The sequence below is a fragment of the Astyanax mexicanus genome, chromosome 17, assembly GCF_023375975.1.
Source record: "Astyanax mexicanus isolate ESR-SI-001 chromosome 17, AstMex3_surface, whole genome shotgun sequence".
NCBI lineage: Eukaryota > Metazoa > Chordata > Actinopteri > Characiformes > Acestrorhamphidae > Astyanax > Astyanax mexicanus.
Window position 1 is genome coordinate 1259783 of NC_064424.1, and position 16044 is coordinate 1275826.

The 16044-nt window shown below is 37.4% G+C and overlaps 1 protein-coding gene and 1 long non-coding RNA gene across 3 annotated transcripts in view; one reads left to right on the plus strand and one right to left on the minus strand.

The window, feature by feature from the left end:
- LOC125782504 (uncharacterized) overlaps positions 1 to 16044 on the minus strand; it is a 123260-nt gene that overhangs the window by 8711 nt on the left and 98505 nt on the right. The window lies entirely within an intron of this gene.
- dacha (dachshund a) overlaps positions 4821 to 16044 on the plus strand; it is a 259029-nt gene continuing 247805 nt past the window's right edge. For both annotated transcript variants that reach the window (XM_049466752.1, XM_049466753.1), the window contains exon 1: positions 4821 to 5566. In XM_049466752.1, the coding sequence (XP_049322709.1) occupies positions 5076 to 5566 (491 nt within the window). In that variant the 5' untranslated portion in view covers positions 4821 to 5075. The remainder of the gene's footprint in view (positions 5567 to 16044) is intronic.

Here is a 16044-nt window from a genome sequence, read left to right on the forward strand (position 1 = left end):
ACATTCAAAACAACCTGAGAAAACAACTTAAGGAATTATAGTGCTTTCTTTTTTATGCTTTCTGACTCTCCTCTCTGTTGGGCGGCATGTTTGCATTCACGTTACACTGAATATCATCCCTTGCGATGCTTTTGAACGATGGAAGACTCTGTTGTTCTTCCAATATTTGGCTGCACCCGGCGACCAGCTTCCGCCAATATAAGACCAGGATTTTACCAACTTTACCAACAAAGTTTTATAGAAATGTATAAAATATGTCTGAGAGATTATGATAACCTGTTCAGCACTTTTGGATGTAATGACCGAGGCAATGACCACGGGCCAGCAGCCTTTATCACCATCAATCTTGCACTATTGTCTTCCGTCTTACGTATGTTTATTGTGTCTTATTGTATTGTACATATAATATCTCCCACTCTTTTAGATTATATATCTATTTCTTTTTTTTTTTACTTATATTTATATATCTATTTCTCCCCCACACTACTGCACCTTGTTTCTGTCTCATGTATGTCTATTTGTGTCCCTGCTGTATTGTACTCATAGTGTCTCCCATTCTCCTTTATTATCCATTATCTGTACTTGCTGTAAAATTGGGAAGAGAGTAACGTAATTTCAATTCTCTGTATGTCCTGTACATATGCAGTACTGACAATAAAACTACTTGACTTGACTTGACTAAAGCCTAAATGTTTTGGAGGGAAAGACAATTGCATAGATATTCAGTACAACACATTTTGATGAGCACGACATAAGCAATGGATAATGCTAAAAACAGCTGAAAATTGCACAAGAACATTAGCAATAATGACAAAGACATTTGCAAAATGTGAAACACAATGAAAAATGCAATTATGATGTGCACAAGTGACACGGAGATGTGGAGATTGACTTCAATTCTGATCTGAGAAAAGTACCAAATCGACTGAGAAAAACTGCAAGTAGAATCTTTGTAAAGAATATTGATTGTTAAATTCTGTAAAAACTAACACCAATAAATCCATACTTCCTGGTATTTGATTATTAAGGAGTATTTTATTCTCTTCAGTAACAGTAAAAGATGCTATGAAGTATCGTAGAGAATTGTCTTGTGAAATATATTGTGAGTATCTATATCATCTCAGAATCACCAATGGAGTAAAAAGTATCTCCATCTGTTACTCTGTAGGTAGAATAGAGTATAGATACTAGAGTTTAATAAAATACTTCTGTAGAATGTGTAAAAATATCAACTCAAGCTTTTTACTCTTTAAGTAAAAGTGTTTAAAAAGTACTTAAAGAATAATAGTAAAAGTAATGTAAGAGGAAAAAAATAACGCCTATAGTGCACTAACCCCACCCCCCCTCCCCAAAACACATTTTTCTGCAGCTTTTTTTGGGAAGATTACTTTATTATCACTCATATCCAAAGTGACCACTAGGGGTGTGCCATATCATATCGTATACGATAATATCGCCAATTTTTTTTATATCGTGAACGATATTTTACCCTAAAATATAGTGCCATATCATCCAACCCTAATTATCACATCAGGATGCTGTTTTTAGCAAAAGAAAAATTGTTCTCATTTCCATTATGTATCTACTAGAAACAGATTCTGTCCAGTATCATTCATTTTCTTATTTAATACAGGATATATGTAGAGCGCAGTATTAGTGCCATGACATTCTGGATCATTGACTTCTGTTACAAATCTGATAAATTTCTTGTATTTTTTAATATCTCAGTTAGGGGTGTGCCATATCATATCATATGCAATAAGAAAATTTAATATTTATTTTGGTGCAGTAGTGTATTCTTGAAAACATTTTTTAAATTCAGTATTTCGTCATGTCGTCAAGAGTATCGTTAATCACGATAATACCATGAAATATCGTGATATTATTTTAGGGCCATATCGCCCACCCCTAGTGACCACGCCACAATACATTTCATCATAGCCTACTTTATATATTTGCATGAATAATTGATGAAATTACTGTAGAAACGATAGAGACGATAGAAGGTAAGTAGCACGATAGACACTTTTCACAATATCGTCCTCACGATATTTATCATCATATCACACAGCTCCAGTCTAAAGTAGACCGAAAGGTGTTTTCTAAACAGTCAGTTGATTTATTTAGTTATTTTGGGTCCGATTAATGCCGTTATTAATTGTTTTGTTTATAGAATATCTGGGTGATGTATGAATATTAAGACAAATATGTAGCTTAAATTAAATAAGGTAAAGAACTGAGATTGCTTAAATCCAGAGTATGATTACAGTAATGCATAGGTGCTTTTACATTTAGAATAAAAACAACTTTAGAGTCTAGAATTGACGTGAATTAATCTTTTAATAAATAATCAGCCATTTTCAATAATAATAATAATTGTTTTGTCTCTGCATACAGCTAAACCTGCAGCAAAATCAATACATTTTTGTAAAAATTCCATGTAGGACCGCCTGGCTGGCCGTCTGTAGCTATTAATTACTAATATTCAGGTCTTCTTTTAATCAGAATAAAATATAATATCTATAATAATCTAAAGAGATGAAAATAAGTGAAAGTATCACAGTGATTCTGATTGTGATCAGCTGTTGAATTATCCAGTAGTTGAAGTTGAAGTAAGTCACAGTAATATTGGGCATATAATAAAAAAGTGGTTTTATAACCAGTATCTTCTGATTTTCTTTTAGACTGGAGAGCAGAAACTCCAGTACAAGTTTTCCAGAGTTTCCTCTGTTGCTGAAAGATCTCAGGTTAAGTGGATCATCAGGTAAGATTTCATATTATTAATTTTAGCAGTTAAAACGTTACTCAGATGTTGAGTTGTGTGAGCTGAATATGAATGATTATGTTTGATTCAGTTATATCACTGTTACTGTAAATATATATAAAAATTTACTTCTCTTTGGGAACTCTTATGCAAATATAATGTTTGTACATATATTAGGTTGTCAGATATAAAATATATTGCCATATAATTTAAAACTCAAACCATTCAGTGAAAGTCTGTAAAATCTAAAAATAATTTTATTTTATTATCCTTCAGGAAATTGTCAAAAGATAAAAAAACAGCAAAAACGGAGATGATTTGCATGACAGTAGTAAAATACTTGATAAATTGTTACTATTGAAGCATTAATAACGTTGCATGCTGTAAATTTATCCTGTAATAAGTAGTAAAGTAACAGGCCAAAGTAAAAAGTAAAAAAAACAAACAAACAAAAAGAAGGAAAGAAGGAAAAGAGGGCAAATTAAACCAAAAACGTTTCCTTAACAAGTGCCATATATCTACTCCGTCTATTCACTTCCCATCATCCCATCCTCCTATATTAAGAACATTCAGCCATCCATATATCCTTCCTTGTATAGACCTTTTGAGTGTGTGATTTGATATTTTCTTAACCTATGCACTTTTCCTTCTTTCTTTCTTTTAGTTAGTTAGTTTGTTTGTTTGTTTGCTTGCCTTCTCAATATCTTTTACTTCGGTCTGTTACTTTATTAGTTCTTGATGTTCTATCATAAATCAGGAAATTGTTATCCAGTGTCTGTCTGTCTGTCTGTTAGTTTGTTAGTTTGTTCTATCTTCTATTATTTATGAGGAAATCGTTACCCAGTGTAATAAACCACTACCATGATTTACTGACAAAAAGTGAAGAACAGAAAAATAGAGATGTTTTGCATGACAGTAATGAAATATCTTATTTACTATATAAGTACACTCAAACTTGCTTAGTAGGAATGCATAACTAAGAACCATACATCAAGAGCCAGTAATAAAGTAACAGGCCTTAAAAATACATAGTAATAAAAACGGCAAACAAACAACCAACCAAACAAACAAAAAAGAAAGAAAGAAGGAAAAGACTAAACCAACTAAAACGTTTTCCTTAACCTGTGCCTAATATCTCCTTCACCCATTAACTTCACATCAACCCATTCTGTATCCAGTCCCCTATATTAAGAACAAAATCCAATAAAAAAAAACCTTTTATATACACTGTTTATTTACAATATAAGTACACTCAGTATGAATGCATAACCAAGAACCATACACCAGGAGCTAGTAATAAAGTAGCAGGCCTTAAAAATACATAGTATTAAAAAGGCAAACAACTAAATAAAGAAAGAAAGAAAGAAAGAAAGAAAGAAAGAAAGAAAGAAAAAAGGTCAAATAAACCAAAAACGTTTGTGTCAAATAATAACTTCCCATCAGCCCATCCTGTATCCAGTCTCCTACATAAGAACATAACCCAATTTTTTTAAAATAATATGTAAATAAGATAAGAAGCTGTATCATTCTGGATTTGCAGGTAGATAAAAGGGGTTTACATTGCCCAATATTCTTTGTATATATTCTTTGACCACTGTGTAGGTGAGATACTTATCTGAGGTTATAGCATTTCTTATTCTTATAAATATCTTATAAGGTATAGTTAAGTTTTGAAGCCTCAGTTAGCATCTTCTTTAGTTTTATATTTCTTACTCTGTTTTTTTTTTTGTACCACCCCTTTTATTATTATTATTATAGCAGCATTTGTCTTGAGTTCTGTAGTGCGAAAATGCGCTTTATTTTTATCGTGTGTAAACACTATAGAATGGAGTTTATACCGCTTTTTTCTGTACACTTTTGTAAAAGTTGAAGCGATACAGCTGCTGAAACTTCTGCGTGTCTACGCGATGAATAATAATATTATTATTATTAACAGCGCTCCCGGCTCTCACGCGCTGTGCGCCAATAGGAGGGCGAGGCGTGCTCTGCCGCGGCTTCTGATTGGCTGAGCGCGGTGCCACTCCGCTCCGAGGTGGGCTGGTCAAGTTGGAGCGCTGAGCCGAGCGCCGCGCGCCTCATTGTAACCATCTCTCTCTCTCGCGCGAGGAAGGTAGTAGTAAGTAGGTAACGTTAGCCCCGTTGCCCGGTGCACTGTAACAAGGCTCGAGCGCGGTCGCATGCGAACGGCGGTGTGAAGAGAGAGCGCGCGCGCGTAGAAGCAGCATCAGAAGCATCAGCAGCGGTCCGAAAAAAAAATCCGTAAGAAATAAATAAAAAAATCCGAGAAAAAAAGAAACTTCGCGAGAGAGGCATGGCCGTGTCCGCGACTCCGCCGGTGCTTTCGCCGACTTCCACCCCCGGCGCGGGCAGCCTGTTCCGTCCCGACCCGCTGTACTCCAGTCCGGCCGAGTCTCCGTGCCTCACGAGCAGCATGATCAACTCCTTCATCAGCGGCGGCGGCGGCGGGGGAGGCGGCGGCAGTAACGGCAGCGCGGGCGGCGGCGGCAACAACGAGTGCAAGATGGTGGAGGTCCACGGGGTCAAGGTGGCCTCGTTCACGGTGGACGGTCAGGAGCTGATCTGCCTGCCGCAGGTATTCGACCTCTTCCTGAAGCACCTGGTCGGCGGGCTGCACACCGTCTACACCAAGCTGAAGCGGCTGGATATATGCCCGGTGGTGTGCACGGTGGAGCAGGTCCGGATCCTGCGGGGACTCGGCGCCATCCAGCCCGGCGTGAACCGCTGCAAACTCATCAGCAGGAAAGACTTCGAGGCGCTGTACAACGACTGCACGAACGCCAGGCAAGTGTTTTTGTTTGTTTGTTTGTTTTGTTTTGTTGTTTTTTTCTTGGTGTTGTTGTTTTTTTACCGGGCGCACGCAACTTGTCCGTGCGCACGTAACGTTACACGCTCAACCATTTACTGCATTCAGGGAAAGTTTTAAAAAGAGCTCGCGCTGTGTTATGGGTCAGATGCCAGCTGAAAAGTTTTGCTCCACGCTGTAGCATCGCCATTACACACATTTATAAACTCCATACTAGAAACTTTGATTTACGTTGTTAAATGTTATGAATCAAACTGCAGTTTTAAAAAGAGCTCGTGCTCGTGTTGGAACTTAAAGCTGCAAAGTTTTGCTAGTATACGCTCGTATCGCACAAGCGTTTAAACATGTAGAAACTCCAAACTAGAAACGTTGATTTACGTTGTTACATGTTATAAATCATAATACCCGGTTTCCATGTAACTTCCTCGCGACTCGACTGCCTGCAGTTAAAAAAAGAGCTCGTGCTGTGTTCGCACTTTATCTGCAAAGTTTTGCTAGTATCGCACAAGCTTTTAAACATGTAGAAACTCCAAACTACAAGCTTTGATTTACGTTGTTACCTGTTATAAATCAAATGCACTTGCATTCTAATACCCGGCTTTCACGCAACTTCCTCGAGACTCGACTGCTTGCAGTTTTAAAAAGAGCTCGTGCTTTAAAGTTTTGCTCGACGCAAGTATCGCATTTAAACTTGTAGAAACTGCAAGCTTCAAACTTTGATTCACGTTGTTACCTCTTATAAATGAAAAAATCAACTAAACAAAACATGTGCATTCTGTATATGGGTATGCACAATACCTGGTTTTCATACATGCAAATTCCTCTCGGACGCCTGCAGTTTTAAAAAGAGCTCCTGCTGTGTTTGAACTGTAGCAGCAAAGTTTTGCTAGTATACGCTATCGCATTTTAACATGTAGAAACTCCTACTAGAGACTTTGTTTTACGTTGTTACCTGTTATAAAAAAATAAAAAAAATCAACAAAACACGTGCATTCTGTACACGAGCATGCACAGTCCCCGGTTTCCATGCAAGGTCCTCGCGGCCACCTGCAGTTTTAAAAAGAGCTCGTGCTGTGAGTGTGAACCAGCTGCAAAGTTTTGCTCTACGCTAGTTTTAAACAGCATATAAACAATTTAAAACTCTGAACTAGAATCTTTAATGTTCTTTAAACTTTGTTGCACGTTATAGGTGAACTAAATGAATCAAAATGCACGTGCATTCTGTACGTGGGCATGCACAATCCCCGGTTTTTATGCATGCAAGTTCCTCTCAGACGCCTGCAGATTTGAAAAGAGCTCGTGCTGTGTGTGAATGAACAAGTTGCAATGTTCAGACATTTAGAAACTCTGAACTAGTAACTTTGATGTACGTGGTTACCTGATATAGATAAAAATAGATTCTAAATGCAAGTGCGTTCTGTATATGGACATGCACAATACACTCTAAGAAAAGTAAGTACAGATTTGTACTTAAAAGAGTACAAAGCTTGTCGCTGGGGCTGTACCTTATATTGAGGCACAAAAAAGTACCTTTCAGTGAAAGTCCTTTTTTGTACCCATGGTTTTTGTGCCAGTAAAGATTATAAAGATTATAAACATTATCATCAACTGAATATGTGTCAAGAACTTGATGATACAAAATTGTCTGGCTTTCAAATAAAAAATGTGCAATTTAAATATATATTGTTCATTAGTACAGTGATGCAGAATACTGAATGTACCCTTTGGCTGGTTAAATGGTACATATTTGTACTTATTGCTGTTAGAAATGACTTTGTACTTCAGAGGGAACAAATCTGACCCTGTAAAGACCAATATTGTACCTTTGAGAGTACAATTATAAAGAGTGTACCTTCGAGTACAAAAAAGTACTCATATCGTACCTCTGTTTTTTAGAGTGTACTAACCGGTTTACACGCTAGTTTCTCGCGGCCACCTGCAGTTTTAGACAAAAAAATACAAGAAAAGTACGGGCTGTGTCCATGCCTCACTTAAGACTGGAAAAAAACTCAACTCAAAGAACGTAAGGAGGTTTTACTTGTCCAGATCATGCTGACGATCACACTTTTTAGCTGCTTGAAAACTAAAGAAGGTACAGTAGTTATCTGCTTTCACGGGACTGTGTCCTCTGTGTCCTCAGCAGTTTTTTTAAACAGTAAAAGAAAGTTACACTGTACAATCAAATTTTCCTTTGCTAGTCCTCCACTGACACACAAGCTACTGATAAAATGAGCAACACAATACATATACATTGACAATAATAAGATAAAGACTGTTGACAATATTTTAAACTAGAAACAGAATTAAAAATAAAGATTTCAAGATAAAGTTCAAGAGCAATGGATATATATATATTAGTGGTGGACATCCCTCAAATCAGCCATAGATTAGTTTTTTACTTTTAGTTTTTACTAATAGAATTTGTTTGCATTCACTCTCAAAGTCAAGAACAGGTTTTAGGATTAAAATACATTTAACATACAGCATTAACACCTTAAAAATAGAAAACATAAATATCTACCTACCTGAAAAACACACAATTACACACACATGCATATGCATATTGCCTGCACATAGATGACTGGAAGAACGACACATAGTCAATCATACTTGATTGATCTAAATGATAAGTTAATGATAAGAATAGGTTCAGTACTAATTAAAAGCGGTCTAAAACACATACATCTTTCAAAGTCAGGTTTTGTTTTGACAGTATTTGCACTGTTTTTCCACATTACAGAAGATAATGTCCTGCTGGACTGGGACCAGTTTCCTCAAAGACACTTAAAATTCCCTCAGTGTTAGAATGGTCTCTTCAGGTGGACATAGAGGTCAGGTGATGCTCACTCTATCACTATTACATTTAAGAGTAATGATTTCAGTGCAAGGTGCGCTGTAGTGTTTTTTTGTTTGTGTTTGAGGCGCAGGTAAACGCTGACCGCGCTACACCTGTGACATGTGAGATGTTTCCACATCGTTTGGACTGTGCGTGTTTTGGTGTATTTAAATAAATCCGCGCGTGCGGTAAATCACTTCGGTCTCCCCCGAGGTGTCGAGATGTTATTCCTAGCTTGTTATTATGACGGATGCATTAGTGCTCCCATGCTCCTCCAGCAATGTCAGCGCGCGCGAGCGAGCGAGAGGAGCTAAAGAAGGGCCGGTGCCTTTTTTCATGTTTTCATTTTATCTGAATATAAAACCTTTAAAAATGCAAAAAAAAAAAAACACTTAAAAAATATATGATCCATAAACATTTTAACTAATCATACCCTTCATCCATTTCAACTTAGAGTAAAACATCAACATTTCTAAACATTAAAACACGAACATACATCAGAATTAAACGTGCGTTGAATAATGGAATACTGTCAGGAAAAGTGCAGCCATTTATTATATCTTATTTTAGTGCTATGATAGAAAATAAAGCCATTTGTCTCAAAAAACATGCATGTTTGTGTAAAATGTCTACTGTCTACTTTACAAGAGGTGGACAAATCATTCAGTCAATCTCCATTGATCAATAAATAAATCAATAACAGCTTAAAGACGTTTGTTATTTTGTTCCAATACATTTTGCAGCATTTCTGACAGCCTGTTTATTATACATGTACATTTCTGACACAATCGCAGTATAGTCCTAAAGAAGAGATCATATTTTAATTCATTCAAACTGTTCAGTTCAGTTTTAGTCCCTGGGATGTAAGATTACCCGTCTGTAAGTGTAGATCTACCCATTTAAAAGGTCGTGTTTAGAACTGCGTCTTTTCTATATTTTGCATTTGAGATAACAGTATTTAAACGTGTCTCGCTTTTTTATATATCTTGACCTCTGTGTGGTGGGATGATAGGACGGTGTGGCCTCTTTAGAATGGAGTGTGAAGTGCAGCGCGTGATGCATGCAGAGATAAGAAGAAGAAATGCAGAGGGATGTGTTGTGGCGATGCTCACAGTGTTCTAAAAAAAATAGAAAATCAGAAAACAAAAACCGAATACCGCACAAAATGTGAGCCCAACCGGACCGAGCCATGGAACATTTAACATACATACATTAAGGATTTAAGAAAAAAAAAATCAATCCGGAGGGGAAAAAGTCTGTAGAGATGTAGAAAATTAATTATTTAAAAAAATCACCAAAACATTAAAAGAGGAAAAACTAAAAAAAATGTTGATTCTTGTTTCTGTTTTTTGGTTTGATCAAGATTTAGATTGAGATTAAAATTAGGCATTGAATTTAGGTGTTAGCGGCAATACCCCACAAAGTGAGGAAAACACACACCTGTGTGTAAGTGTGTGTGTGTGAGCGAGCGCGAGCGCGCGCGCGAGGCAGAGGGAGCCCATCCAGATGGCCGTTTCTGGGCTGCTTTCTGTAATTAACCTTTTAACGCGCCCCTCCTCTTCCTCACCACAACCTTCAGCATCCACGCGCAGCTTTATTGGGTTTCGCGTCGCGCGCGATCAATCCAACGCGGACATCTAATCAGCAGAGAGAGAGAGAGAGAGAAAAAGAGGGAGAGAGAAAGAGAGAGAGATAGAGTTTTGAATCAGATCTGTAACGTTGTGAACTTGAAGCCGTGCTGTTTGTGCGCTCGCGCGCGTGCGTGCGTGCGTGCGTATCCCCGTTTTACAGCTCACCTTCGCGCGCCCGCACGTCCCATCCTCACTTTTATAGTCCGATTTAAACATCATCCACCGTCCCACCGCCATATGGCTGAGAGTCATTCCTGCAAAACTCACCCTTTCTCTCTCTTTCTCTCTCTCTTTTTTTCCTTTTCTCTCTAACCACCCATCATTTAAACGTTTATTCAATTATGTCTTGATTTTGAAAGATCAATCACAGTTCAAAGTCTTAGGTTTTAGCAATTTAATAAAGTATAGATTGTGCTCCCCTTTCATTCTACATTCCACACTGTCAAACGTTAAACATTTCTACCAGGGTTTGGTAGGCCGCTTAAGAAACATTTATGTGATTTAACTTCCATAATAGTCCAGATCCATCTGACAATCACACATTTTTAAATGCTTGATAACTAAAGAAGATACAGTACTTATCTGCTTTCACGTGACTGTGCCCTTTAGAAGTTCACCTTTAAATTATATATGAATAGTTTTTACTTTGAATAAACAGTTAAATTGTAGAAAAGTGTAGAACCCCAACGTGAGGAGCAGTAGATGTGTAGAGCAAAAAGGCTCTGAATATTCAAAATTTTCTTCTTTATTCAAAAATTCTTACTTTGCTAGTCCTCCACTGACACACAAGCGACTGAGATAATTAACACAGAAAAACTCACACAACTAGACGTTCCCCCATCATCAGTGTTAAATCAAACGTTTAAATAGATCTATATATAAAATATTAAATCTATATAGATAAAGAGAGAGATTATGTTCCCTTTTTATTCTACAATCTACACTCAAACTGTAGAACTGTATAACGTAGAACCATCAACACTCAAACACCAATCTTTAGTTGGAGGAAAAAAAAGCTTTTTCAGAGTAAAACAGATTGTGTATGATGTTATATCTGACTGTTTAAATATAGGGTTCTGTTAGGATGCCAAACACTTGGCAATAGAGGAATATTTAAAAAAAGCTTTATGGTGCTACACTCTAAAAAACAGAGGTACGATATGAGTACTTTTTTGTACTCGAAGGTACACTCTTTATAATTGTACCCTCAAAGGTACAATATTGGTCTTTACAGGGTCAGATTTGTTCCCTCTGAAGTACAAAGTAATTTCTAACAGCAATAAGTACAAATTTGTACCATTTAACCTGCAGCCAAAAGGTACATTCAGTATTCTGCATCACTGTACTAATGAACAATATATATTTAAATAGCACATTTTTTATTTGAAAGCCAGACAATTTTGGATCATCAAGTTTTTGAGCCATATTTAGTTGATGATAACGTTTATAATCTTTATGATCTTAACTGCCACAAAAACCATGGGTACAAAAAATGACTTTCACTGAAAGGTACTTTTTTGTGCCTCAATATAAGGTACAGCCCCAGCGACAAGCTTTGTACTCTTTTAAGTACAAATCTGTACTTATATTTCTTAGAGTGTAGAGATCACGCATTAGCACACTTCACTTTATCTGAATTACATTTTCAACATACAACAACTAAAAAAACAACAAACAAACATTGAAGTATGTAAGTGTGAGTTATCTAACATCCAAAACACAGTGTACACATTTGGTAATTCAGTTATATTCAATTTAAACCTAATTTGCGACTGCCGCAAATGACTTAATATGTGTTTTTGATTTATATGTTCCTTGTTTTCAATGCAGTAACGTCTATGTGCCAGCTCGGTATGAGATGTGCGTGCATGCGTTCATGCGTGCGTCTGTGCATGTTAAGGTATAGGGACAGGATCACCTACCTGCATGCACGCTAATCTTATGCACAGTGCTTGCACCAAAAATGTCCAAATCAGCACAGCCCGCGCGCCTTTATGCTCCTTTATGATTCCTCAGCTCGCAATTGATCTCCAGGTTTTTATTGCATTCATTATTTATTAACAAAAATAGAGGGAGAGGGAGTGAGAGAGCGCGCGCGGGGAGAGGACGAATTTGCAAGCTAAACATAACGCTAAACTCGTTTGCACTTTGGGGGGTTGCACTTAGCAAATTGAAGGAGAATCACATTAGAACATCCGCGCGCATCTGCGGCGCTCCCGGACAGGCCTGAGAGCGCGGGGCGGAGTCAGGGCACAGGTTTCTGCACCTGCACGCGGCTTATACAAGCTTTAGTTTCGCGTGAAAAAAGGAGAATGTGCTAGGGAGAAAACATTTACACCGCTGACCCGACTGAACTGAGCAGACACGCCCCTTTTTGTCCCCCCTAAGCGCGTGCTGTCTGAAACTCTTACAGCGCGTGCCTTTACAACGCCTGATTTTCACGTTTGCACAGTTTGAAATAGACTAAAGTGACCTGAAGTGTCTGATTGCATCACTTCTATGTGTGAAGATTAAGAATTTACTTTTTTATAAACAAATTCCTCAAAAGCTATAGGCCACTTTTCTTATCTTTTTCTCGTAGTGATATTTGAATAAACGTCATTTTTTGTTGCATTTACTTTCTTTTACATAATTATCAACAATTACTGAGCTGAGCAATTCTACACTCTCACTCAAAACGCTTTTAGGAGAAAAGCGCTCCCCTCAAAAAATGATTATTATTATATAAACGTTTATACACTAAAAGAACAACACAATGCAAGCTAAATGAGAATATAATAAAATGTATCTCATGCATATATAAAGTACAATAAAGTTAAATACAAACCATGCATACTGTACAAACCATAACGTCAATTCTGATGTTGGCGATCAACTTGATTTCGCGCACTTTTGCTATCAATATCACTAATAACAAGAATAATCAAAATAATTTTTAAGTAGTCCATGATCATAATCGTGCGCGGTCCTGTGTGCTCGTGTGTGTTCTCGTGGAACTTGTAGCTCGATCGATAAGCAGTGCCACTGCTCTGCACATGCCGCCGGCAGCAGCGCATCTCTGGGCATATGGGGACCCCTTTTGCGGCCCCGGGGCACCGCCTGAGGCACCAAGACACCCCGCCGCGTCTTTACCCACCACCCCCTCCTCCTCCGCGCGCTGCAGCCCTTCTGCGCTACTCTCGCGCATCCTGAATGTCACCTGCCAGTAGGGTTTGGGAACTATACTCCAGTCCATTGCTTCAGTCAATGTTTATTAGAAACTTTTAATTAATATTATATTTAAAAAATAGATCAAATAAAATGCATGCATTATTATACTATATCATTCATGCATTCCATGTGTGTAGCATTTGTTTTATTTTAAATTATGCAACAAAAAAAAAAAAATAGAAATCTGATCTGGGACTCGGACTTGCGGTATTGACTACAGCACTACCCCTCTCCCACCTGCGCGGTACGTTATACTTGTTATTTGTGTCAACAGCGTGCATCGAACATGTTCACTCTACCTCCGAATGTGTGATTGTGTGTGTGTGTATATGTATGTGTGTATTGGAGCGCAGAATCCGCGCGTGCTTTTTGTCCGTATAGGTACCGCAGAAAATCCTTTTTTTATTCTTTAAAACTGTGGTTCACAAATATAGTTTCCAAGTACTACTTACTGTATAGTTCGGTAATGTTCGTGCTTTTCTCACTTTTGCAATTATGGGAGATTATTGATTATTGTTTATATTCAGAAAAGTGTGCTGAGACATATCAGAAAACTTGAGATTAAATATGAAATAACAGGAGTGCTTGCACTTTGAAACCCAGGTTAATTATTCAGCTACTTCAGTTTTTATTCTAATGCACAAACCATAAGGAATTATGGATTTTCACTTGGATCTATTGTTCTATGGCATTGAGCATGAACAAATCTAAAATTATGGGAAAAAAAAGATGAAAACTTTATACTTTCTAGATCTAATCCATATTAGTTTTATGCATTGTGCATATTTTCTGAGGTAATCTGGTGTACTACCCCTGGATGTTTTGGGGACCACCAGTGGAACAGGTACCACAGTTTTTAGGAACCACTGCTTAAAAAGAAATAAATGTCCGTGAGAGAGATGCAGGTTCTCACGCTCAACTTTTCGGGAAGGCCGATTGTACTCTGTAAGCCTCTGTAAATTGAATTTAATTAAATAATCTGAGGAACCAGTTGCCTTTTATTTGGTATTCTTTTATGTTTACTGTTTTTTTAATTTTGTAGTTAAGTGTGTTTTATGAAAAATCAAATATTCCAAAATATTGTAAAGGTTAGGGATGTTGATGAAAATGTACTGCACAGTAGCACTAAAGATGCTCTGTTTTACTGGCGTCAGCATTAAGGCCATGCGACTAATCATTATTTGTGATCTACTGTGCAAGTACAGTGTACTGTACAACTGCACACTGACAATCAATGTCAGAAACTAGTGCATATATACACACGGTATGCAAATGGTTCGTGCCGAAAGCCATTGGACAGGAAAGGAAGCTGCCAATGGCAATAGACCAAATAGACTGTTATTTTAAGTTGATTTAATTCAGAGATCTCTGTTTGATTGCATATGTGACCGCACATGTGCATGCTCACCTAACTCAACGTAGTTGAGTAATGTTTGGGAATATTTGATTTTATGTAAAAGAGATGTAATTCATTTGAGTTCAAACTTGAGTTAGGCATGTTGATGTGAGATAAGTGTTGACAGAGGTAAACTGTGCACTATAGGTGTGCCGTATCATATCATACGCAATAATATACCCCTAATTATCACATCAGGGTACTGCTTTTTTAGCTGTTTTTATCAAAAGAAGAAGAACATTTATACAATTCTCATTTCCCATTTTATATATATCTACTAGGGACAGATTATATCTGTCCAGTATCATGTATTTTATTTTAATCCTGGATATATGGAGATATTTGGAGTGCATTATTATTATTATTAGTATCATGACTGATCATTCTGGATCATTGACTTTTGTCACAGATCTGATAAAATTCTCAGTTAGAGGTGTGTCATATCATATCGTTTGAAATAATTAATTTAGTTTTTATTTTGTTTTGTTCTTCAAATAATTATTTTAATTCAGTGTTTTGTCATATCACCAAAAATATTCATATACCATGATATATTGTGATAGTATTTTTGAGCCGTATCGCCTAACCCTACTGTGCACAGTAGTGGCAAAGCTTCAATGCGTTCGGATGGTGTAGTAAAATATAGATTAGAAATACTATAGAGTAAACTGTGTAGAATACAGCCAGCACATAATTAGCGTAGAATATTTACAGGTTACAGCATCCAGATCACCATATGTGATCTATTGAACAAGTTACCTAAAGTAGTCAGGGAAGTGACTACACACTGACGGGGGAGTGTTGAAAACTGGGGCCTACTCCAAGCAGTTGAGTAATTTTGGGAGTTGGGAAATATTTAATTTGACAAAAAACAGACTTAATTAACTGGAGTTCAAACTAATTGTGGGTTTACAGGGGTGTAGATATAAGAAGATAAACTGCACAGAAGCTCTGAAGCTCCTGAGCATGTGATTGGTGGAGTCCCGTAGGACTAGCGGTCGGTATTAACAGTAATGCTCTGTTCTGATAAAGGATACCCTACATAATACCCGCCTATGTTGTCACCTCTGGCGTATGTATCTACGTGTACCCCGTCTCGCACTTTCAGAAGCTTTTAACCCAACAGTTTACCATCAAATGGTTTTGTGGAATCCGCGTGCCCCCTTTTTGAAGTGAACATTCCAGTATCCGCGACCTTTCCGCACGCCAGATTTATGGCGCTCCACTGTAAAAGCAAAGGTTGAAATACTTATATTTTTTATGCTGGTGGGGTAGCTTGCTCTGCAAAGTGTCCCCTTGCTCTTTCTCTCTTTCATTCCCTCTCTCTCTCTCTTTCTCTCTCTCTTTAATAGCCACTGCCGTGCGGAACCAATGAATTAGGCT